The sequence below is a fragment of the Festucalex cinctus genome, chromosome 4 (genome assembly GCF_051991245.1).
Source record: "Festucalex cinctus isolate MCC-2025b chromosome 4, RoL_Fcin_1.0, whole genome shotgun sequence".
NCBI lineage: Eukaryota > Metazoa > Chordata > Actinopteri > Syngnathiformes > Syngnathidae > Festucalex > Festucalex cinctus.
Genome location: NC_135414.1, coordinates 5,880,894 through 5,907,106, shown reverse-complemented (window position 1 = coordinate 5,907,106; position 26,213 = coordinate 5,880,894). Strand labels below are relative to the sequence as shown.

The 26,213-nt window shown below is 37.8% G+C and overlaps 1 protein-coding gene and 1 long non-coding RNA gene across 2 annotated transcripts in view; both read left to right on the top strand.

Annotated features, from left to right (window-relative positions):
• The window catches only part of galnt18b (UDP-N-acetyl-alpha-D-galactosamine:polypeptide N-acetylgalactosaminyltransferase 18b), a 99,865-nt gene that overhangs the window by 34,946 nt on the left and 38,706 nt on the right, over positions 1-26,213 (top strand). Inside the window, exons 2-6 of the mRNA XM_077518438.1 lie at positions 5,225-5,420; positions 6,307-6,473; positions 15,186-15,369; positions 15,700-15,897; positions 17,582-17,696. Coding sequence (XP_077374564.1) covers positions 5,225-5,420; positions 6,307-6,473; positions 15,186-15,369; positions 15,700-15,897; positions 17,582-17,696 — 860 coding nt within the window. The remainder of the gene's footprint in view (positions 1-5,224; positions 5,421-6,306; positions 6,474-15,185; positions 15,370-15,699; positions 15,898-17,581; positions 17,697-26,213) is intronic.
• Positions 24,793-26,104, top strand: LOC144017064 (uncharacterized). Its single transcript, XR_013283084.1, has 3 exons — positions 24,793-25,066; positions 25,480-25,710; positions 25,984-26,104. It is a non-coding gene; the product is annotated as an uncharacterized LOC144017064 (long non-coding RNA).

The window sequence follows — 26,213 nt, the reverse complement described above, 5'->3', positions numbered from 1 at the left end:
AAGCGAAAATGCATCTGTGAATGACACAGAATTCATTTTAAATATGATGGCATTTAGTTGGAATCGCTATATAAATGAAGTATCATTTACCATACATTGCCTGTTATGTGCTGAGGTTGGATCCCAAAGCGCAGACACAAATAAGATTTTAACTCTTTATTCACATCGAGAGGCGTGGAATAAACTTGACTAGACGAAAAACAACGAGAGTCACACAGAGGAACAGAGGTAATAATCCGACCAAACACACACTTCTCTGTTAGCTTATAGTGAATCGATCTGATTGGTTGTGGCTAGACATGTGGGTAACAGGACTGACATTGAATTATCTATTTGGCTGTTGACTAGATAAAGAGATTAAATATTCTTGACATGACATAGCTCCTGACATCACATAGCGTATTACCAGTTGAAACTTAGATGCTGTTACATCAGTTCAAAACAGACACTTGACCTCAATTCAAAACAGACACTTGACCACACGGTCATGACCCAAACATAATCCTGGCCCCAAATAACACACAGGTATCACGGTCATGACATTGCCATCCAAATAAATGTGTTAAGACTTTAATAATGTAACGCTCATTTGCTGATCAGCCATTTAATAACACTGCTAAATTCCAACGACGTGTGTGCTTGATTCAACTTGATAGACAAACTGAAAATGCTAGAGTGCATTTTGAAATCATTTTAATGTAGAGCAGCTAGAGCTGTTAGAGTATATTGTAAATACAAAAAGTAGCAATGTGTAGGGATTAAAAGAAATGTAAGGATAATTTAAAAGTGAAGATTAAAGTGTTGCATCTTGCATGTTGACTTTGATTAGTAAAAATTTAGTCAAATGTTTATTATTATTATTATTAGTAGTAGTAGTAGTAGTTTTATGCTGCACTGAGGACATGAATTAATATACAATCTTACAATCTTATTATGTGGAGCAAATGTTCACATTGGTCAGCTTTCATTAATCACACATTTAACAGTTCATTAGCATTTGTTGTTGGAATTGAAGAATCACCTTTCTACAAATTTCGATTTTTTAAAACTATCAATGAGGACAAATGGGAGTTTTAAAACAACCATGTTTGTTTCTCTCTGTGTGTGCGTGTTGTGCTTTTTAAATGTGGACGGTCAGATTCTGTCTTTGCATGCAGTGAACACTCAATGACTGCAACTGTGATGGTAAAATAAATTAAAGTCAAAATAAAAACTTACTGAAATAATAGCAATAAAAATAGGTAAAATAATTGGCTTCTTCGGGGCAGTGTGGTGTTTATGGATATATCATGGATATATAGACACTTCATGAAGATAAAAAGAATAGAAGAAGAAATATTTTTTTTATAGATTGGAAAAAATATCTTCTTTTGAATATTGCTGTAATAACTGTCTGTATGTGTTACTACTACAGTGTTTGTATGTGAATATTTGTTATCTGATGGAATATCACTCACTCAACTAAATGCTAATTTTCTATTATCCTGTCCCTGGAAGAATCCTTACAGGAGGCATTTAGACACAGCAGAGGAGGCTGGAAAATGTGTTGAACTCCAAGGGGACTCCTTACAAGTGGGAAACTTTGATTTTAAATAGATCTTTTGTGACACCACTCCTGAAACCTTTCTGGCACACCTCTTATACAATACATTGCTTATGGATCCCTCCTTTGAGTTATTTCATTGTTTTATGCGAGTGTTCCCTAGAGTACCACCATCCATATTGCAACTGGACTGACAAGGTTGTCACTCATGTTAGTTAGACAATATGCTCATAATATGCTCATAAATATCAAATGTCCAGTCTGCTTAATACAAACAAAGAGACACACAAACTTGTCATTTGGTTTTTGGTGTCTCACCAGGGTCTCCAAATCTCTTTGAGGATTTAATAGCAAGAAACACAGTTACCTTTATGTTCCAAAACATCACATACAGACAACTCCAAACCTCTACACTACAATATAGCAGTTCACAATTAATATTTAGAAATATAACTTTAAATAAAATATAGATGCAGTAGGCTTCCTTTCTTTGCCCTCAGTGTGAGCTAGCTGTCACGCTAATACATGCTGCCCCCAAAAAATTATTTTCTGAGTTGAAGCAAGCCAGTCAGGAAATGTTTTGGTTGACTTCGCCTCACAATGCCCAGTTTTTCTAGAAAGGCTCACATTCAAAATAAATGTTTAATCATGACCGACATCATCAGTCCCTGTAAGTCCATATTTCGCACACATTTTAAGGTCACTCAATTAGAAGGGTAAACATAGCCCTTAGATAGTTGACCCAATTAAAGCAGTGAATCTCAAAGTGTGCTACAGGTACCACAGGTGATACTCAGGCTCCCTCTAGTGGTATAGGAAAGAATCACTGAATGAAATGTTCGAACTGTGCGTGCTACAGTGGCTTAATTGTTTTTTTTAATCAGATTTTTACAGTGCAGTTATTACAGTTCAATTGTATTTAACATTTAAATACAGTTCCATTTCATCTTTTAGAATTGATTGTTTTCGAACATTTAGGTATACTTTTCATGTAAATTTATTTTTTATTTTTTTTAAATTAATTATTATTTTATTTTTTTTTACTTAAACTACTATCATGCAACCAGTTGAGGGTGTACCCCACCTACCAGCCAGCTGGGATGGGTTCCAGCACCACCACGGCCCTTGTGAGGAGCAAGCGGTTAAGAAACTACTATCATGTACTGTCAGTACTTTTACTATTTAAGTACAGTGGTTATGTTCGAACAGTGGATAATGTTACGGTGGCTTAAAAAATATTAATTATACTTTTTCGTAATACATGATACTGCATTTTAATGTTGTCAGTGTGATGGTACTTGGAGGGCAAAGTATTTTTGTAGGTGCTACTTGCTTTAAAAAAAATTGAAAATCATTGATTGAGGACAGAAAAATGCCAACATCACTCTGAACCTTCGCGTAGTGGCAAGGTGAATTGAAAATCTGATAGGTTAAAACATTAATTAAATTAATTTACAAGGCAACACAAGGCAAGTTGAAATCTGATTGGACAAAAATAATTCAACTGCAAATGACTGGAAACTGTGCAGTATTTAAAAATTGTTGGCTGTCCATATAGACCCGTTATCCTTCTTGAAATAGTTTAGTTCACCCCTTAATTCAAGCATATTATCATAAAAACATAAATATATGACTCAGCGTGCCTCAGCTTTTCTTTTTTCCTGCAATGTAAAACCACTGTCATGTACAATGTGTGCCACTGTTAAAGCTACTCTCAGGTTTAAGAGGATTAAGAGAAAAACAACTAAAAGAAGAAATTGCTTCCACCTGCAGTTAAAAGGTGTTTATTAGTTGTGTCAGGCGGTGAATTATTCCTCTGCATAACCTCAATCTGTCAGCAGTATTGTAGGCTGTTAAAGCTGTATCATAAAACTGCTCCTTTATAGACTCAATAAGCCACGGGGATTAACAGATGATACCAAAGCGACTTTTGATTTTCTTTCATTTCTTTCTTATCGGGACATGCAAATGAACAATATATACCATTATCTTCAACAAGCTTCTCTCCTTTTTTCCTTTGTACCGTGGAAACTCATCATTTCTTTAGTTTAATTTAATTTAATTGGTAACAAGATATACTGTTGTCTTGATGTAAACTTTTATTCACCAGCGCTTTCTTTCCATAAACCTCTTTTCATGCCTTGCGCTTGGCTGGCAACCAGTCTAGGGTGTACTAAACCAAACAGTTTAGTACTTCAATATCTACACCTGAGTGTGAACATTCCTGGTGTAAAGCCTCAACAGGCAGCAAAAGTCAAAGGAATGCCTGTATGAAATGTGCAACCTGTGGAATTCACAATCAGCGTGCATTTTTGTCTCCCTTTTATTGGCATTCCAACCTATTTGCCGCGAGGTTAGCGTCTTGACTGTTAAACACCTCTGACGTGCATTTACAAAGCTCTTGGAGGCAGCGTTGAATCTTGAGCAGATGCTGCCAATGTTTTATGGAGATCGTGTCTATCAGAATGGGCTGCGAGCATATTTGTTTTTGACGCCTTAAACATGCAGTCTTGTTAAGCGTTTGCCTGCTGTTCCTCTAATGCAGTGATTGTTAGTTTGAACTGTGACACGCGCTCCCCTTGGTGGTACGCGAAAGAATCACTGTCCAAGGGTTGCAGCTATAGACTCGAGTATTGAAACAATTATGAGTAAAAATGTATATAAGGGTATTATTTTTGTCTACTTGCGGTCCCCATCAGCTTCTACTATAGTATCTGTGATATTGAATGTGTATGGCTTTAGAAAACTGGGCCTCTCCTGGTGAGTGACAGGGGTGTCAGCAAATGAGAGTACATTTGTTTGGTCAGTGAATCGGCGTGAGTTGCGACAATGATGATAATAATGATAATAATTGAGTCAGAGGGATTTTTCCCACACTGTTATCTGCACCTAGATCAAATTCACCAAAATCGATTTAGACCTGCTTTTAGCTGGTCTAATTTATAGACTACTGTGCGTCTCTCTGGGTTTCAAATAGAAAACGCCCTCGGTCTGCCAGAAATCCATCTGCCAAGTTCCCGAACACGCGAAAGTAGACTTGCCTCGGCACAAAAATGAAGATGCCACACTTCTACCAAAATAGGGGCCTTAGTCTCTATTCCAAGTTAATGCCGTAGTAAGTCATAATTGCATTATATAGTGTTTTGAGAAACATTTCTAATTAATATATTTAAAAAATAAATAAATGAAAAACAGTAACAAAAAGATGGAATAGTCCTTACCTTTCCTAAGGTTAGCTAATGTACCAATGCATTCAGTTTTCACAAACCTAAAATGAGTTGAGAAAGGCTAAGTTGCAACAAAATAAAGGATTCTTTTTAAATTTGTATTGGTTCAGCCCAAAACAACAAATAGCTGTGCTCATTGGCAAGCCGTAACTTTGAAGCTCTAGAAGCTGCTCCGGGCAGGGTGGCGACGTGCTGGGATTTTTTCATTTACCTCCCTGGAGGTCAAAGAGTCAGAGCGTCTGAAGACTCAACCACCGGCTGCTTTTTCGTGATTGAATCTTTTGTTCAAGGACATTCGGGCTTTTCTTCAAGAGTCTGAACTCCTGGTCTGTTTTAAGACAACTCTGCCTCATGCTTGATCTGATCACAGGAAAGTCATTTATCACAGTGGATGTATGATCACTCGATACAATCCTTTATGCTATTTGTCTTCTTGTGTCTCCTTGTGTCTCAGAGGCGCCGGGCCGAGGAGCGGATGAGCAGGCCGACACGTCCTTCTCAGACTCGTCTCTCTTTGCTCACTGGGGTCAGGAGCTCAGCGCCGACAATCGACGAGTGGCGCTCAAGATGTTTCAGTACTATGGCTACAACAGCTACCTCAGCGACCGTCTCCCATTAGACAGGCCAATAGCAGATCTCAGGCCGTCTGGGTAAGATGCAGCAGTACAAAAAAACTATTGAGCCTCTGTAAAGTGAAAATATTTTTTTTAGATACATTTTAAAAATCATAGACGAGTATTGTTGAAAACCTGTCAAAATTGAATGATTAAAAAAATTTCTAAGTCAAAATCAAGCCCTCAATCTCTCTTCAACGATCTGAGCATATCTGCTGAATACAATGAAACCACCACAATGGTTGTTATTTCATCTAGCACAGGGGTCTGCAACCGGCGGCTCTGGAGACACGTGTGGCACTCTAGTCCATCTCCTGTGGCTCCCTGTGGATCTAAAAAAAAAAAAAGAAAGAAATTGGTAGAAATTATTATTATTATTATTTACATATTTATTTGTATTTTTATGGTAAAATATTATTCAAATGAATTAATGATTTATATAAAAAATAATTAAATAGTAAAAACCAAAAAAAAACAAAAAACGTCACAGTTCTATTAAAAAAAAATCTAAAAAAAAATGTCAAAAAAGTGACCATAAAATGTCCATGAAAATGCCAAAAAAAAACATTAATCACACATTTGGCCTTGGCGTTGTCCTTGACTCCTCATATATCTTTAAAGACATGCTCAGGAAATAGCATTATGTAAACAAGCGACTGTTTGCTTGGATAAACAATGCAATGTGGTGATGTGATTTGTCTAATGTGACAGTGGCATGAGATGTAAATAGCTTCATTGCTGGAAGAGAGATGTGACAACATTAATCACTCTGTGAGTGTGTAATCAACTTCTTTTCTATTCAAATTTTAACTACAATACCATATACACTACTAGTAAATATTTACTTTGTCTTCATGTTGTTCAAATTGAATTCTGTTTTTCTTGAAGGTTACCTCACTAGCTGTTTGTTTGTCCTTTGCAGGTGCAGAAACATCACTTATCCTTTAAACCTCCCACAAGTGAGCATCGTGTTCATTTTCGTGAATGAAGCCTTGTCGGTCATTCTGCGCTCCATTCACTCCGCTATTAGCAGAACACCCTCCCATCTTCTCAAGGAGATCATTCTTGTGGACGACAACAGCAATAACGGTAATCAGCAACCTTTTACACTTTATCTTGCCTTAGCACAGTGTCCGCTCTCACGCCGAGCAACTAGGAATACAAAGTGTACTTTCATTTGCTAGTCTTTTTACATGCCAAAACAGTAGCAATAAATGGTGTCCCCATTGTTTTTCATATAAATAATTAAAGCCCCTGTCAAGTGAATTGAGATTTTTATTTTTAAATACATTATATGTGTTGGAAGATAATTTATTAAAACGTGCACTGCTCTATCTAGTACTCCATTACAGCATTAAACTGTTTTCGACCATTTCAGTTGTCCCATATATACTGTTTTTTTGTTGTTGTTTTTTTTGTTTTGTTTTTTAAATGACACACTTTGGAGTCTGTCATGAACCGCCCCTTCCCACTATATAACAATTTCACAAAAAATGTTGGACTGATTCCAAATTGTACGACCTTAGGGTTGGTGCCAGGTACATGTTCCTTGTCACAGCATGAAGAATAAGTTGGGCTTAGAATAAGTGCACAGTATGTTTGATGCATTGTCTACCACCTGTGCTACTGACTGTGCAAGACTGATTATCGAAATTGGTTTGCAGTAATTTAAGGAAGCAAGAGTTTCACCTCCTATGCAATCAGTACTGCTCCTGTGGCCCATTTAATGTTGTCAATTTAAAATGTTTTTTCTCTGGATTTAATTAATGGCTGATTAGACCTGATTAGAATAATTGCCCCGTGGCTCAAAGCTATATTGCAAATGTTTTTGAGGTGGTCCTTGATTTACGACGGGGCTTCGTTCCTACAGATAAATACCCAATTATGTAAATAAGCCAAAAATATCTCTACCACTAACCAATGCTAGTGCTATAGTAAAAGCAAAATTATGGTAAACACTTGCTTGATGAACACACCTAGGTTATGAATAAAAAGTAATGAAAATAAAACCTGTAACAAAAAAGAGAACAGTCGCTTACCTTTACTCCTGTCGCTTGTACAGAAAGGTCATAATCATTGTAAATAACGGAACCCCCTGTATCAGATTTGCATAGCATAATCATATTAGTAAATTAATGCTGCTCTAATTATTGTCTTGAAAGGAAGATACATTTTTGATCTAGCGCTCGTAATGGATCTTATTGGGCTTTTTTTTTTTTTTTTTTTTTAGCTGAGAAACCAAATTGGAAATGTAGTTCCTTCCTGGAATAATGCATAATGTATTACCATAACATTGACGTATACTTATATACAAAACCGAAAGCGAAAGAACACAGCAGGCATCAATCAAGAAGCCCTTTGCCAAGAACAATCAATAAAATAGCCAGCCATCCATTTTCCTCTTCAGGGTTGTAGCGAACTGGATTCTATCCCAGCTGACATTGTGTAGAAGACAGACCACGCCCTGGATTTGTCACCAGTCATTCAATCACAAGATACATACATTTACAGCGTCTTTGAGTGGTAAATAAACCTATGTGGCCTGTTCGGAAATCAGGGAAGTGAATCACTACACCATCATTGATTCATTAGCTCTCAGCATTTTACTTAAAGAGGAAGTCAACCCCCCAAAAAATCTTGACAATGATATGTTATATGTGACCTCGCTTTTCTAAACATGACATTCTGATTAATATTACATTTGTGGAAAATTAGTTAAGCAAAATCCAGCCATTTTCATCTATCTCAGGAGGCGGCCATTTTGCCACTTGCTGTCGACTGAAGATGAATTCAAAGTTGCTCAGGGCTCAGGCAACGACCAGAGCTCACCTGTTTTCTGAAGCTGAGCTGTGATTGGTTATTACCTGAGACCTGAGCAACATAGATGTCATAAGGGGTACAAGTGTCTATAAAAAACCTAAAACAAGAACAAATATTAAGCAAAGGTGTGTATCTGTAAAAGGTGTAAATTTGTGGAATAATTTGGGAGTTGATCTGAGAAAATGTGACTCACTTCTGGAGTTTAAAAAAATGTTTAAAAGTAAAGTTAAAAAAAAATATTTATGTCAGACCAGAGTATGAAAATTGTATATGTGAGTATGTGTATATGATTTAGATATGTATTATGGTATATGTCTAGAAAATTAATGTATATATGTATAAATGCACGCATGCTAAAGTGCACTTGTATATATAACCAGGTTTATACATTTTATTTAAAAAAATAGTAAATTAGTATTGTATTAATAATGAAATAAGTTTAAATATATAAAGTAAGGGGGTAGGATTAGATACGTTTTTAACTTCTTCCTACTCCCTTTTGAACACGTAAATTGATTGATTGATTTTCTTTTCTTTTAATTCCTGTTTTTCCGCTTTTTGCTTGTTTATATGTTCAATAAATAAATCAAATCAAATCAATCAATCAATCAATCAATCAATCAATCAATCAATCAATCAATCAATCAATCAATCAATCAATCAATCAATCAATCAATCAATCAATCAATCAATCAATCAATCAATCAAACAATCAATCAATGTCATCTTCAGTCAACAGCAAATGGCAAAATGGCCGCCACCTGAGATGGACAAAAATGGCTGGATTTTGCTTCATAACTCATATTCCACAATCGTAATATTAATCAGTATCATTAATAATTAGCCTATTGTCAAGAATTTTTTAAGGTTGACTTCCACTTGAACCTATAAAAACTGTCCTATTCTCCATTGTAGATCCTGATTCGGTTTGGAAACGTTACATTATATTCTGCAGGTGCATAACATCGTGGTCAGTGAGGATAGGTCAGTGCTTATACCTCGAAGCAGTCTTCATGGAGCTGTAGCTCACATATGAGCCTAAATTCCCCCAGCTCCTGCCGCGTTTAGAAGTGGATGAACACATAGCCTACCCTTATTTTCAGGCTTTCCATTGTAACAGTGATAAAACCATATTGCCAAGCTGCGGACTCCTTTACTTCCAACGCAATTTGAAAAGGCGTTTCATAACCAGCATCAAATATTGACAAGCCTACTCTGTATAAACCAAAGTGATTTTAATAATACAGTGTCAAGGTCATGCCTTTATAGGACAACACTTTCTAAAAGCCCTGTAACTGCATGAAACCTGAGATAGACAGCCATTAGATGTTATCAAGACGGTGACAACTGGCCCTGAGAGAAGTTTGTTTACCCAAGTCAATAATGCAAAACATGCGGCTTGGCCTGCAGCTTGCTGGAGCAGGATATAGATCAGTGTTATGTTATCTTAACATGCTAGGATGACAATGATCACACTACCTTACGGGTTCCTAATGGCCTAAGAGTTGTAAATATCTACTTATCACTCTGTTATTAAAAAAGAATAATAATAATGTATAGCTCTCCGCTATATTATGTCTCAAAAACGAGCATTGTGCATCTTTTAATTGGCAGCCCGGGATAAGCCTCCTTTAACGCCTCCAGGGAGCCGAGTCACAATTTGACATTTTGCAGGTGGCATTCCACCCTGTTTACCACTCATGTTGTCATGACAAAACTTGTAGATGATCTCACAAAAATGCCATTAGCCTATTGACCCTCAATGTAGCTGTCATTGTGGAATTGTCTCATGAACCACACAGCCAATTCCGTGATCAGACTGCAAGATTTTAGCACCGGTACTGGCCTGATTTTCTATCATGAATGATTTTCCAGATCTAACAACAACAACAAAACTCCTTTTGGTATTACATAATCCATAATCAATGATTTGTCATAGAAGCCATATGATGCCAAACTGAAAAGTCAAGCATAGTATTTAATGGTAATAGGAGGACTGTCATCATGAGAGACCAACTTTATCTGTCAGTCATTACGTTTGTCAACTGCCGGTGTCACAGCTCACGTCCCACAGATATTAGCATGCAGGAGAACATGTAGCTGTCAAGCGGGAAGTGCGGGGTGGGAGGAGGCCGAATATACCTATACCTAACTCATTCCTACTTAATTGGATAACGTCCCACGCTGTGGCTTGGAAAGTCTTGTCTGTGAGGGACTTATACCTATCTCAAGATTTATGATTCCATAAGCCACAAATTCTATTAATTCCAATGAGGTGTTAATGTGAAACTCCGAAGCAAAAGTGTAACAGTATCTACTCTTTGTCAGTTTCACATCAGTGGGCTCTTATTTCTTAAACACCAAACTCATCCATGGAACAGAAAATTACTAATGTGCTAATGCTGTGCAAGAAGTGGAGAATTTGTCCAAGGTGAATTCACATTCAGAGGGTGTTAAAAAAAATAGGGACATATCTACATACTTTTGTCAATTTTTGTTAATAATTACTGCCATTAAATAAGACCAGTGACTATGATTATGACAATTCTCGTCTTAATATATCAATACATTGTTTGATCTGTTCAACACAAAACTCAAAAGTCAAAACCACCTAATCTTTACACTCTCTGTGCCACAACTTAAAGTCATGTGTATACATTTCAGGGATGTAACAATAATGGCAACATCGTGATATCGCGATATTAAAACTGCCACAATATCGTTGTTGTCATGTCACGATATTAAAAGCAGCACATATGTAAAAAAAAAAAGTTAGGTTGATTTCCATTTGTGCAGTTCTAACACTCTCTGGTGGCTAGTTTTTTAGTGCCGTTCAATTTCCAGAAGGCATGTTTTGGCCCTTTAAAATCCACGCAAATAGTCAGGTGGAGGGGAACGTAATATGCTTGTGAAGCGAATCAATATGTGGAGGAACTCAATGTGCGCTTGCATTAGAAAGTAAGTGCCTCAATATTAAGTGTTATTAGAGATCGCAGGTTGTTTATATGCATTGCTGTTATGAACAAAAGCACAATATTGTTTTTTTTTGTTTTTTTGTTTTTTAGTATGGGCTCTTTTTTTTAACAATATTGTGACTTTTTTTGTTTTGTTTTTTTGTTTGTTTGTTTTTTAATATTGCCAATATGGTATCGTTATGTTTGGATATTGTTACATCCCTAATACATTATGTTGGGAACAAAGGCGGGGAACAAATTCGCCCTTGAAAATGTATCAATAGACACCTTCAGGTTCAGTATTCAACTTTAAATGGTTTATTAGAATAGTACCTGTAATACTTTAAGAGAAAAAAAGGATCCTTATTGTACCATTTTTCTAACAATACAGGCCTAAAACGCTGGCGGGAAAATTGATGTGCAGTGCGAATAGGACTGTCAGATTAAAAATAAATAAATCGAACAGACAAGAGCCCTGAAAAATTGAGCAACAATAGAAAGAAAATGAATTGTTACTACCCCGCAAATGCTCTTTTCTTTGATATCAAAAGAACAATTGTAATTCTTTCCACCTACATAAAAAAAAACAAAAAAACAAAAAACAAAACACAACTTCAATTGTGCTGCTGTGTTATGGATGTACAAAGACGGTACTGAGCCAGTTCAACCACTGTTATATTGTTATTGCTCACTGTTGTTGCATCTAAAATGTATTATTGGATTTACCCCATGAATGCAAGTGCCTGTTGCTCCTGCTCAGCTCAGTCCCACAGCCCATTGCTTTCCATCATCGTGACACTAGTTTATCATTAGTGAAAGATGGATGGCTGTTGGCCAACAGTCACTCCTGCTTTAATGAACTGTTCCTTATTATGATTTGTTGGGAGGCATAACACGCCACCATTCTTGTTTTCCATTCACATACATACAGAATACCTTCATTACTGACAGATCTAAATTGATTAGAAGTACAGAAATCTGTTGGCGCACTGGTGAAAATGAATAACTACAGTGGCTTTGCTATAAACAAAACACAAAAAAATGAAAGGCCCTCAGTGCTCTTTTTTGAATAATTAAAATGCAAAGGGGAATTTAATGACATTAGCTTTGCACTTTCATTCCATCTGTAGTTTGGACATCTGTCCGCAAAGCATAAACGTGAAATGTTGCATTTGTTGCTTCATGGGTTAGAAGGAAGAAACACACAGCTGCATTTTTTCCATTTTTAACAGTCTGTTTGTTGAGTTTTCAAACAGTAAGCAACAATGACTCAATATGTGTTACAGTCATAATACAATCAAATCAACAAATCAACTGTCCGCTCCACTTCGTTCTCATCCCAGCAGTCCATTAAAAATGAGGGGAAAAATGAATACAATAAATTTGGGCTGCAGCAACCCAATATATTTAGAATCGAGCATCCTACCTATCATCCTTTTGATTTATTCTGTATCCTGATTTAAAAAAAATCTTTTGCATCATTTAACAAAATAACGTGCAAATGTACATTTTAGTCCATTGCCATTATCACATTTTACTGCAATGTGTGACTTTGAATGTGTATGGCTTTAAAAGGCAGAGCTTGGGCTGGTGAGTGACATCGGTGTCAGTAAATGAGTGTAGTGTTAGCTAGCTCTTAATATTGCTCACATGTTGACTCATGTATGAGTGTGTTCATTACGTGTTTGTTTTTTTACCGTTGGTTCAATAAAATAATTGGATGTACACTGGTGCCTATGTCTATGCTTTACCACCTGTGGTGGCATTACAATATGTTCTAACTAGCGTTATAGTACTATATATTAATTCGCTAACATTCATTTTTACCTTGTGTTGGTGATTGTATTCATGCTGATGTGGTACACATTGCACATTATTGTACTTGTTAAGCGTGAAAGATCCCAATCTTTGGACGTTCTCTGTCTTTCACAGACTCTTTCATCGTGAGTCACCACATCAGGTGTTTGCGACTGCAGTAACATTAGTCCGTATGGGAAATGATTTTCGCAAGGCTTTGAGGCAGAGATTTTGCCATCCAATCGACAACATAATGGATTACATTGGCGGAATTTGTGATAATTGAGGAAACTAATGAAAAAGTCCAATCACAAGTAAGATGTTTGCAGTTTTTTTGTTTTTTTTTGCCATGGTAGAGGGCTGCGCTGTACTCAGTACCATTCCAGTTCATATTGGGTTGGCCCTCTTATGCAACCCAGCAAACTAGTTGAGTGGCTGTCTCTCCCTCATAGCTTTGCTGTGACTTGCCAACAACCGGAAGCCTGCCGAGGGGAACCATTAGTGCGCTTCACAGGCATGCAGTGCTGGAGCCACATTGCTGGATAACGGCATCCTTGTTGGGCGGGTGAGCCATTTGGCTCGGAAATAGAAAATAACATTTGAAATGGCATTCAAAGCTCTAATACGCCTGAACATTTTGCTTACTTATATTACATATGTTTACCACTGAAATATTTTATGTTGGGGATGTTCAAACTATGGGAGTGGGCCATTTGTGGCCTACCGTCCATATTTTAGCATATACCAAAAATAAGAATGAACACAGACAGTGTTGTTTACCTGCATTGTACTACTTACTTTCTATATTAGATGGCAAGCCAATAGAAGAGAAGAAGATATCAGTTCTTATCTCTCACGTCCTTGTATTGCACCAATCACTGGTCTTCTGGTAAGACGTAAATACAGTGGTTCTTAAACTTGAGACGGGCTTGATTTACAATTTAATCACACTTTTATTCCCCCCCCCCAAAAAAAGGATCAAAGGGCTTCACAGAGGCACAGTTGACAAAGATCACTGACATCCTCTGATTTAAACCCCCCAAACAGGCAAGGAAAGAAGTCTAAACCCAATTTGGGTTTAAAAATACAAAAATACAAAAAAAATAAAGAAGAAGAAGAAGAAGAAGAAGAAGAAGAAGAAGAAGAAGAAGAAGAAGAAGAAAATAATTCAAATGAAAAGTAAATTTTCAAATTTTTTTTTAAAAATGATTTAGTCATCTTGCTGCGCATTTCCAAGTGTATAATGTAGCTGCAGTAATAATAAAATAAAATCTTAAAATCTTCAGTTTTGCGTTTTTCACCAATACTGGCAGACTTCACTTGGGCATATATTAACTATTTTAAAATGGGCAAAATTCAATTGATTTTTACAAATATATTTTTTCCACATCAACTCAGTACAGCATAAGAAATGACTCATCCCTCCACTCAAAAATAATGGCATGAACTTGGCTGATTTCTTCTTCTTTTTTTTCTCTCTCTATTGTAAAGTTAAATAAATACTAAAAGACAAAGTGATGTAAAACTGTCATGATTTACATGTAATTCATATCTTTATTGTTGTAAGTGTTCATCCATCCATCCATTTTCTTGACCGCTTATTCCTCACAAGGGTCGCGGGGGGTGCTGGCGCCTATCTCAGCTGGCTCTGGGCAGTAGGCAGGGGACACCCTGGACTGGTTGCCAGCCAATCGCAGGGCACACAGAGACGAACAACCATCCACACTCACAAGCACACCTAGGGACAATACGGAGCACCTAATTAACCTGCCATGCATGACTTTGGAATGTGGGAGGAGACCGGAGTACCCGGAGAAGACCCACGCAGGCACGGGGAGAACATGCAAACTCCACCCAGGAAGGCCGGAGCCTGGACTCGAACCCGAGACCTCAGAACTGGGAGGCGGACGTGCTAACCAGTTGTAAGTGTTAAGGGACAAAAAAAAAGAAGCTATTTTATTCATGGCACATTTTTTTAATTAACCGAATTTTATTCTGCCGAATATCGAAATTGGTATCAACCTCCAAAAATCCATATAAACTTCAAATTTGCAGAATTTGCCTCTTCGGCCCAGTGGTTTCAGCATATAGTGTTGGATTTCTTCCAATAAAATGATGCCCACTGGAGTAGAACGTGGGTGGAAGTTTATTCACCAACACTTTTCGATTGACTTCATTCGTCATCTCCAGGAACTTTTTGCAATGCTGAAAATGTGTGTGTGTTTTGCAGAAGAGTTAAAGGAGAAGCTGGAGGATTTTGTGTCAGAGACCAACAGCGAGCGTCCGGGATTCATCAAGATGGTGCGGCATGCCAAACAGGAGGGCCTGATCCGGTCCAGAGTGAGCGGCTGGCGAGCTGCCACCGCTCCAGTCGTTGCCCTCTTTGATGCCCATGTTGAGTTCAACGTTGGCTGGTGAGTCTCTCGTGGTTCTGAGGGAATTTGCTGGAAATACATTTGAGTGACTTCCTGCCCTCTGCCTAATGTGCCTGTGAACAAATACAGCATGATGATCATTTGTATTCAACCGGAAAGTGCATTTCAATGTGTTTTCCAAATTGTTATTTAGCATTTTCATCTATGAACACATTACACAAGGGCAGTTCCCATTAGTTTATCAGATGTGCAATAAATGAATTCATCTCTGTGCCCTCTCATAAGCACAAGCATGATAATGAGGGAGATAAGAAGCCAGCAAACACAAATGCTCCAATTAAGCGTGCACGCTTTCTGTCTCATTTAAAGGGCGGAACCCATTCTTCAGAGAATTCAAGAGGACAGAACTCGCATAATCTCCCCTTCGTTTGATAACATCAAGTACGACACGTTTGAGATTGAGGAGTATCCGCTGTCTGCCCAGGGCTTTGATTGGGAGCTGTGGTGTCGCTACCTCAACCCCCCAAAGTCCTGGTGGCACAAGGGGAACAAAAGTGCTCCCATCCAGTAAGTGAATGTTACATCCTGATAAATTATGTCTCACTGGATAAGTGTTATATTTTCATTTTTTTTTAAACTTAGATGCATTCATTATTATTGGGAGAAAATAGCCATTGCAATGCAGTATCGATACACCAACAAGTGTAAATATTGTTGTACAGTGGACCCCCGCATACTCCCGGTTTTGCGCCCATGTTTTTAACAATTACCGTATTTTCCACACTATAAGGCGCACCTAAGAGCCTTCAATTTTTTCAAAAGCTGATCATGCACCTTGTAATCCGGTGTGCCTTATATATGGATCAATATTGAGCCGCAACAGGTCTCGCTGTCAAGACGCTATCGGTGACCCTGCACGATCGGTGATGCGCATGCGCAGAAGATCCCGCCATCTTGGATCACTAGCTAATACTAATACTTTACCTCAGAGAAAATGAAACAGCTGTTTATTCATTTTGGGAGTGAATGGAGTTGTCAGAAAGCTGGTTTGTAATCTATTAATAAAGTTTGACTGACCTATCTGACTGTTTTGTTGACATTCCCTTTAGCGCAGCACCATCTAATGGATGCATAACGTAACCCCAGCCTCTACTGTAGCGCCATATATATGGAAAAAGTTTTAAAATATGTCATTCATTGAAGGTGCACCTTATAATGCGGTGCGCCTTATAGTGCGGAAAATACGGTAGTTTTGGGGGTTTTTTCCCAGTTAAAAAATATATTTTGGGAGTGGCTAGGAGGTATTTTTTGGGAGAGTCAACCTGAATGTTTATTTTAGGTTTATTCCCATTTTTCAATATTTTTTGGGTGTATATTTCCCCCAAATGCGTTTATAATTTATGTGAATTATATAAATATAAAAAACAGGTGGCTTATGCTACTTTATTCATATCCCACAAATGCAATATTAATCAGAATACTGTGTTTAGGCGCGTAGGGATGCATAGAACATAATATTGTCAAGAAAACTTCTGGGTTGTAAGCGGTACAGAAAAAGTATGAATGGATGGACTTCCACTTTAATAAGGAAACTGGCACATTAAAGAATTCAACAGTTGTGTATCATGATTAATTCATTGTGATACCTTCCGGTGTGCACGACTTGGCCACCAGGGATCAGTATAAGTATAGTCAAGAAGTCATTTTTTTTTGCAGAGGATAAAGAATATGTGCTTGAGTATATATTATTTTTGTATTATTATGTTATTTGTATTTATTTAAATCTCTTTTTTCTTTAATTTGACAGTAAACCTTAAACTAGGAGTGGCATTAAACAGCTTGATGCCTCTCTTTTGAAGAATTGTTTACAAAGTGCTGCCTGTGAGTTGAGTTGAGTTCAATGTCACCATACTGCGCGCCCATCTCTCTTTTTTTTTTTTTTTTTGTTTTTTGTTGCAAGTACAACCAAAACAAAAACAAACAAAAAAAAAAAGTCAAAGAAAGGCTCGGAAAAATCTCTGGGGAAAAAAAAAAAACGTATCTTGGGTCACTCGTATCTCATAGCTGTCCTGTATTCCGCTACCAGTGAGAAAATAAATGAGTTACTTTGTGATTCCCGACCTCTATGTGCATTATTCAAACGCACATTTCTCATCTTCATCGCCAAGGTTACAGGCTTGCTCTCGTTTTGTTTCTGCGTTTACTGTATCAAAGCGCACAATACCGAACCGCATCCCCTTTCCTCTCGCAGGAGCCCCGCTCTGATTGGCTGCTTTGTGGTGGACAGGCTGTACTTTGAGGAGATAGGTCTTCTGGATGAAGGCATGGAGGTGTACGGGGGCGAGAATGTGGAACTGGGCATCAGGGTGAGTAATGTTGTCACCTTGTGTGGCCATGGACCATTGTTCATCCATGAAATATGTGCAAAATTACCAAAGGTAATGGCACTTTATGGCTGTTTGTGGAGCAAGGTCAAGCTGGGATTCACTTTTCACTTTCAGTAGCCGCAGTCTCTTAAGAAATATTGATCAGCTGAGTGCTTATTTTTTAGTCAGAAAAACTGACCCATTGGGATTACATACTGTGGTTTGTGGTTAAGAATGTCATTATTACTACATCAGTGAGGTCTGATAAAAGATTTGCATTGTGCATCATAATTGTTTTTGCATTGTGGTTGACTCAGTATGCGTCACACGTAATTAGGTTCCCCTGTATCACCATTATCTGAGTCCATCTGTCAGCTTTTTCCCAAAAGCTCTTCTTTTTTTTTTTTGTCAGCAACCAATTTTGGTCATGCACCTTGCAACTGTGTCAGTTTATTTTTGGTGCAAACAACCGCAACTCTGTTGCAATGCACAAGAAGCAAAGGGGAAAACACTCCTCTCAACTATATCGACATGTACAATATATATTATGCATCCCATGGTGGATATAACAAGTCTACACACCCCTGTTCAAACGTTTTTGTGAAAACAATTATCAAACCAAGGTTAATCATTTCACAGCCTTTAAAAAACAAAAAAAAAAAAAAAAAAAAAAAAAACCTAGGGATGCAACTTAAAGTGAATCTAAATCTACAATAGCTTCAACTCTTCCGGGTTGTTCTTCGACGCCAAACTCATTTAAGCGTGTGTTGGTGGTCCTTGCTTTGTGCACAAAGAACAGAAAATGGCCTTCCTCAAGCTGTTCCCACAAGATTGGAAACATACAATTGTCCATGTAACTACCGGTATTGGTTGGATAATCCAACCCCTGACTGGTTGAACTGTCTCCTAAATCTTGTTGTTCTTGTTCTTAATGTGATAGAGACATCCCCACATTAAATCGCCGGTGCTTCTTTTTTCCTCGTCAGCTTTTTCCAAAGAAAAAGACCAAACCCATCAATGCCATAAAGTATGGCTGCATTAGCCCTCTGTTGAATAGGCCTTCTAAAGTGGTCTGACGTTATGGCTGTAATAACCGTCTTCATTTCAAAAGACTGCTGCTCTGCGCTCACCATGCGCATCATCACAAAGCACAGAGCAGCAAAATTGTACGTGTGTGGTAAAAGCACCACTCTTCATGTTCAGGGTGATTGCGCAGTTGAACTGTTTCGTAACAGAGTACAGATCCTTTGTTGGTTGGGATCCTTAAATGAAAACATTTTACAGTTATTAACCTTTAGAGTGACTAATGTGATCTTATACAGTTTGTTTTTTACATCAACCGTGTACTGAGACTATTAGAGTATATATGTTAGATGGACCACATTTCATAACACATTTCTCTATGAATTGCTACCAATATTACATTTACCGTATCAACCAGAAATTGCAATTGGGATCACAACTTAAAAAAAAAAAAAAAAAAAAAAAGGCAGGCAGTAGCTCATCCAGCTCCATGGTCAGACGTGCTTGAAGCCACACTATAGCAGATATAATGATGTCATCTACAAGTGTTATTACGACTGGTCAGTTGACTTCAAATATCTACCGTATGCCAGACATATGCCATCTACCACATATCGTCACCCACTTAAAATAATTGCCTAAGTCTTTTTTTTTTTAAACATTTTTTCTAAATCATCTCCTCATGATGCAAATGGTTAAATTATTTGTTTCCTGAAAAATCTGAAAAATGATATGATATACACTGTGTACCCCTAATTGCAAGATCTCCAATAGAAAATGTATAATAATACATTGCACATCAAAGCAAATAAAAATTAGATGCATGTAAATAGCAGTCCAGATTTATGAAGCAGAAATGGGACATTGCTTTAGCTATGCCAAGAATCATGTGACTAACAATATATGCCACTCCTTGCATTTTATTAGCATCTTCATTCACTCTGAAACACATTTCTAATGCTTGTCACAACAAGCTTGCAATATGTTTTTGTTGCACCATTTTGAATGTCAACATTCACTCAGTGATCTGACACATCTTTTCAAGACTTGACTACATTTCACTGGATTTTATGAAAGGATACTGAATGCAGAAAGGTCACTTGTGGCAAAGATAGCCAGAAGAGACAAAGTTTGTGCTGTGAGTATTTATTTTTTTCTTCCAGGAATGACATTGTCTCTCAGACTCAAACTGCCTGTTGTTTACTTGCACTGTTTGAGACCGGCCCTCACTCGCCTCCAGACTGACAGTTCAGCTATGGTTTGGTAATGCTGTGCCCACGGAGGCTGGCTTGTCTGCTGTGTGCCGGTCATGCCTTCACACCAGCTGCTAGCATGACTGGCAGCTGAAGGATCCTCAGAGACAAACTAGGCCGACAGATACGGTCTTTGGCAGACGCTTTAAAGTGGTATCCTGGGTAAAATGAAAGGGAAAATTTACCCGAGCTTTTCTGTTTTCAATCAGTCACTGCGCTCTAATTAGGTTCAATGACATAAATGTTTATTTTATGTGACCATCTCGGGAGATAAGGACAGTAGATGCCCTAAATCATGCATTTCAACCCTTTTGTAGTTGGGATTTCCTTGTTCTCAATAAGAGTAGGATTTTATTGTCTCAGGAGAAGTAAATATTTTACTATGAGTTCATCCATCAAAAGAGTTGTATAAAAAATGTGGTCTTTATTAAGATAGTCATACTCTGTTTTGATTCTTAATTTAACAATATGATTATTATGATTTGCATTTAATTTTCCACTCTTTGAGATCTCTATAGCGTTAAACTGAGAGCTGGTTATAATATTTTCTCTCTTATTAGCCATACAAGATGGGGAAAATGATATATGGATATGACAATATTTCTAAAAGGAATTGGATTAAGGAATTATGCAAGAGACAGCCTTTTTATTCCCCCCCAATTCTACAGTTTAATTTAATCTAAATGTAAATGCCATCGTGGTCTCCTGCAAGTAATTCTGGAAATTGTGGATCATTTTTCACTTTATTGCTCAAGGTTGGATTCTGGGTCGGACCTTTTCCACGGCTTTAGCCTCACTGCATTGAGCATCCCACTGCAAACTGAAACCTGAAAATTAGAATTGGTTGGAGAGCTGCTTTCTTGAGCAAGGCATGAACTAAAACCCCAACTGCTTAAGGATCTGTTGCCTTTACTATTCAACTTCTCCCCATACTGCATGGCCATACGATTTTTACTACAGTGCGGTAACTCACAGAATAATGTACCAAAACACCACTGAGTAGCAGATATTGTGCCAGCGCAGCCTGCCTGGAACAGAGGACCTCAGCAGCCATGATCACAAGTTTCAACTATTCCCGGGAAATGTGTACTAACAAAATGAGAATCATTGAGATCATTGAAACACTGTCAAAGTGCAATAAAAATCTACTATTGGCACAAAGATAATAAATGTCAATTACGACATAACACTGTGCGACAGTATAAAGCACTGTTTGGGTGTGGATTAAAAATAGTTTCAAATCAAGATGTTTCCTGCACTAGCAGGCATTTCAAAATAGGTTCATAAGTTTGAAGAAACAGTGTCACAATTTCATTACCTTATATAGCTACAAAACAGGGACAAGATATGAAAACAGCTCTACCGTGCAAACTACAACAACAAAAATGAACACAAAACGAACCCTCATTATCTTTATAAAGGCAGATTTTTTTTTAATACATCTTTTCTGCAGAGTATCATAACATTGTGCAGGTGTAGCTAATATTGTGACCATTGAGTGAAGAAATTGAAGACAGTGTGACTGCAGCATTGAAACCATGGTGCTCTTCAACACACCTGCTGGGGGGATTGAGTAGCACTGAGAGAATACCAAAGCCTAATCGTGGAATCCCCGTGGAGAGAATGCACAGACAGCAAAGCAGTGGCGTGTGGTTTTCAACATTTCCTCTCAAACTTCATCTTCTGTCCAGTATCTGTGACATAAATAAGCAGGTCTCCTGCAGTGGTATCCTCTACCGAAAGCATAGCTTGCTGTGTCGCAGAGTTGTGTTTTAAATTCCAAGTAGTGTTTTGACATGTCTCTTCAAGTCAACAAAAATAAGAAAATAACATAACTAAATAGATGTAAAGCATTAACAGTTTGTGCATTATGATTTAATGCTACAATTCTAATTAGTTTGCTGTCCACATCTAGTGTGCTTGCCTTGGCCACTAGTAGGCAGTATTTTCATATCCTCCTGACTACCAGCAATTCAAATTTGTCCTCTGTAGTGGACTTTTTAAATCTGAATATCTCCCACCCAGTGGATACGATTGAATTAAATTGAATTTATACTCTATAGAGGACATTCCGAGCTTTCCAATGATACCAAATGTGTAGGGGTGGGGCTTTGCTGCCTTTGATTGCATCATAAAAGAAAATGGCTTCCTTCAGTGCAAGCACTTTTTAGGGAAGAGGAAAAGTAAGTGTATAACACTTTTTATTGAACAAATTTAGGCTTTAAATGTTGTTAGCATGTGTTCTATAAGACTCTTAAGAACACATTAAAGTATTGTTTGAATTATTTTAACTGCATTTGAGCCTAGCTTTTAAGTTTTAAAAAAATGAACTCTGTAGTGGACACATCATAGCTTAAAAATAAAAAGTTTTTGTTTTTCAAAAATGTCTTTTCCAGTGTTCCAGTTACTTCACAAAGATTGGGAAATATCAAAATAAACATGATTGGACTTTTTTTTTTTTTTTTTTTTTTTTTTTTTTTTTTTTTTGCTGGTAGTCAGGAGGATATAGTAGTCACAGTCATGCAGACACAAAGGAAGAAAAATAAACTTCTAATACTACTAATTATTAGTCAATTGTCATTGAGGATTAAAAATATATGCCTATAAGCGTGCTATCTCTAGCCTCATCTCTATTCTTCAAGTAAAGGTCGGTGAAGATAAAGTAGGACACAGTGACACAGGTGGTAGATGGCCATGTACAAATTATTTACAGCTGATGGGGTCAGCACCCCGGTGGTAATGTGGCAAAATACATTTTCTGCATTGCCTACATTAGGAGTCCAAACATCTGTTTGTACTTAGAAAGGGGCAGATGTGCTCAGGTTGTCATCTCTCATCTGGAAAGTTGTGGCTTCGCTTTTCTCGCATCCTCTGCAACCCTAATTAAGCCAGATAATCAAGTCGCTCCTTGATGTTGGACTGTATCGGCACTATATGCTGTATATTAAATAATCCTTGTTAGTATTACATGTAGGCTACACCAATAGTGTCTGAAGGAGAGAGAGGTGCTTTTTTTATTTATTACATTTTTACATCATATGCTGGATCTGCAAATTGCCTTTGGCAGGTCTTTGGCTTGCTTTAACATAAGCCGAAAAAATGGGCACACTCCAAATTTCATGGACGGCTGGTTTGATTACACTGTTTTGCACAATGACCTACTTGACTTGGTGTGACGTTGTCCCGGACACTATGTTTAGAAAGCATTAGCTGTGCACCTCAGAGGCTTTTCTTGAAGTGAGTCAAAAGCTAGTCAAAGGTTAGTCATTTCTCTTCATTTACTTATGTTTAGCTAACATTTTTCCCATTCTGTGTAGTAGTAAGAGGGCCATGAGGGAATTGGAGCCCTAATTGGCTCATCTCATCTACTCACTTCGGTTTGGGGGAGGTTGTTTTTACGCCTACACACGGCAAACTGGGAACATGTCAGTTAAAATAAGACATGCCAACAAACAAACAACAGTGTAGGAGAAATAAAACTTTAGCTCGCTAGAAGGCACAGCAATGAAAATGTTTTTTCTACACAAATCACACTGCTGTGCAGAAAATATTGGCATATGCACTTACGATGTGGCTTCCTGCTGTAACTTAGGGTACAGCTCCATTGTCACACTCAACAATGACAGACACTCTATAACAGGGGTGTCAAACATAAGGCCCGGGGGCCGGATCAGGCCCGCAATGGGGTTTAATCCGGCCCGCGAGATGGTTTTGTAAAGTTAAAAAAAAAAAAAAAAAAAAAGACTGTCGGCCCAATTAATCAGCCGGCCACAATCAAAGCTTATAAATTCATAATTACACAAGTAAGGCTCAGTTGAGCAATGCATCTTGTACATGGAATTGCTCTGAATGTCGTTATTTTAAACACAATTTAAAGTTAGTTTGTTTAAAAAATAAAAACATGAATCAAACACAAACATGCTGAATAAGACACATTCAACTACACATATGACAAGGATTAACGTCCTTATAACTTCATTAACGGCACCCGGCACACAATCAGTGAACAATATACAGGTTTATGCAAAAAAAATTTAGGACAATATTTGTACAGATGCGCCCCACAATTTAGGGCTGGCCCACAAATAGCGAAAATCTGCATGTAATTGACGGCAATGTTTTACAAATTATTTTACAATTTTACCGATCCGGCCCAATTGCGAATATATTTTCCTCCATGTGGCCCCTGAGCTAATATGAGTTTGACACCCCTGCTCTATAATGACTACAACAACAGCACAACAGTCTATTGTTAAAATGATGGATGTTCAATGCCACTTTTCTTAGACCAATACCAGTAGGAGTACTCAATTCTTCAGTAGTCACCAATACGATAAACAAGTACCGATACCATTAGTACTTTTGATACATAAAATTTCCCCACAGAAATATCAATGACAGGTAATTTTAAAGAGTGACCTATCAATCCCAATTGATCCCAATCCCAAATAGCATTTATCTTTAGAACTCCATGAAATAATGGCAATTTTCCGTTCGTAAAAGTTCTAATTCCTTGTTCATCATAAATCATAAAACAACCTCAAGTGGCTGGACGATACTGGTATTGGCTGCTGTCGTGACTACAGACGCTTTGAAATAAGGTTGGTATTGGTATCAATATTAGTATCAATATCAGCCCTGATACCGATCTTCACCCAGACTACCTGACAAGTTATGGGCAGAGAAGCTCATTTAGTGGCATTTTTATGTAAATGACCTGCGCTGTTACATAAAAGTGGGGCGGAGATTCAGACTTACTCACAGAAACACTCAGAAATAGGTAGATAGATTTAATAGGTCGCTTGCACATGTCGTCACTTCCGCCTCGGATTTCTCGTAGTCGCCATGCTGGGTGGCCTCCATTTACGTAGCGATTCGGTCTAACACGTATCTATCACGTTTGTTTTCTGCGTTTAAAATGGTACATTGTTGCTGCATCGTTGGCTGTTCGAACAAAGCCAAGGGGGAAAATGGTCGGTCTTTTTTCCGAATTCCGAAAATAATTAGGAACCAGGGCCTGGAGACAGAGGAGTGCGGACTCCGGGGGGAAGTCGTTACTTTGGGCTCGTGTGTGCAGCGATCACTTTGTGAGCGGTAAGCTTGTTTACCTTTATTTAATGCATGAGGATTAATAACGTTTCGACCGCCCATATATGTGCAAGTTGCTTATGTTTTGGATTCATGAGCAAGCAAGTTCGGTAGTACAAGCTGGCTAGCGGACGTTAGCCGAAAGCTAACATCGAACATTTTCACCCAAGTAGTGCCAGTGCAAAGTGTTTACTGCTGAAATTGGATTGATTAGTCTTGGGCTTTTAATGCCGATAACATGTTTTTTGGTGGCAAAATGTAAACTTGGAAAAAAAAGAGACAGAAGGGGGTGATGCAAGAAAACAGACCCCCGGTAGCCTACACATCATGCTAAAGAACTTATTCACGGCCACCCTACTGCGGTAAAATAACCAGTCTTTCCATATTTTATTTGTTTATATATTTGTTTATTTTAACAGGTCGCCCTGCGCCCGTTTTTCTGTCCAATCATCCCGACTGGGCTCCAACATTAAAGTTGGGTCCCAAGTTACAACATCTATGTCTCAGCCCAGTCGGTGCCAAGATATGAACGTGCACAGGAGAGACAAGCAAAGAAAAGACGACTCGAAGTGGCAGAGATTGTTGCAGTTATGCAGCCAGATGGCTCCAGTAACCTGTACCCTCAAGTACTGCTGACATCATTGACTCTGGTATGCCACTCAGAATTCATTACATGATATATTGTATGCATGAGTGAATGTATGTGTTTGTTTGTGTGTGTACACGCACCTTATATTTTAGAGACATTTGGAAGTGTTTATAGAAATAAGTATTTGCCTGTAGCAATGTTCATACATTAAAAAATGCAACAAAATGTGTACATTTCTTTTACACTGACAAAAAAAACTATACTACTTTACTATATTAAACCTATTACTGGTACCGTATTTTTTTGTGATTTTTTAATTTATTTTTTTCTTTAGGGATCTCATGCCACACCGACTTGATTGCCAATGACATGATGGAAACGAAGGCGAGCATCAAAGCATTGGAGGAGGACAACATGCGACTGTTTGGCGCTAATAAAGGCAGCGTTTATACAAATTCTATTGTTGGGTTTGTTTACAAAGCTATACATAATACAAATGACAGGATTTGACTCGATGTGCAATATGGTCCCTCTTAAAGTAATGGCATAAATCTCTATTATTTC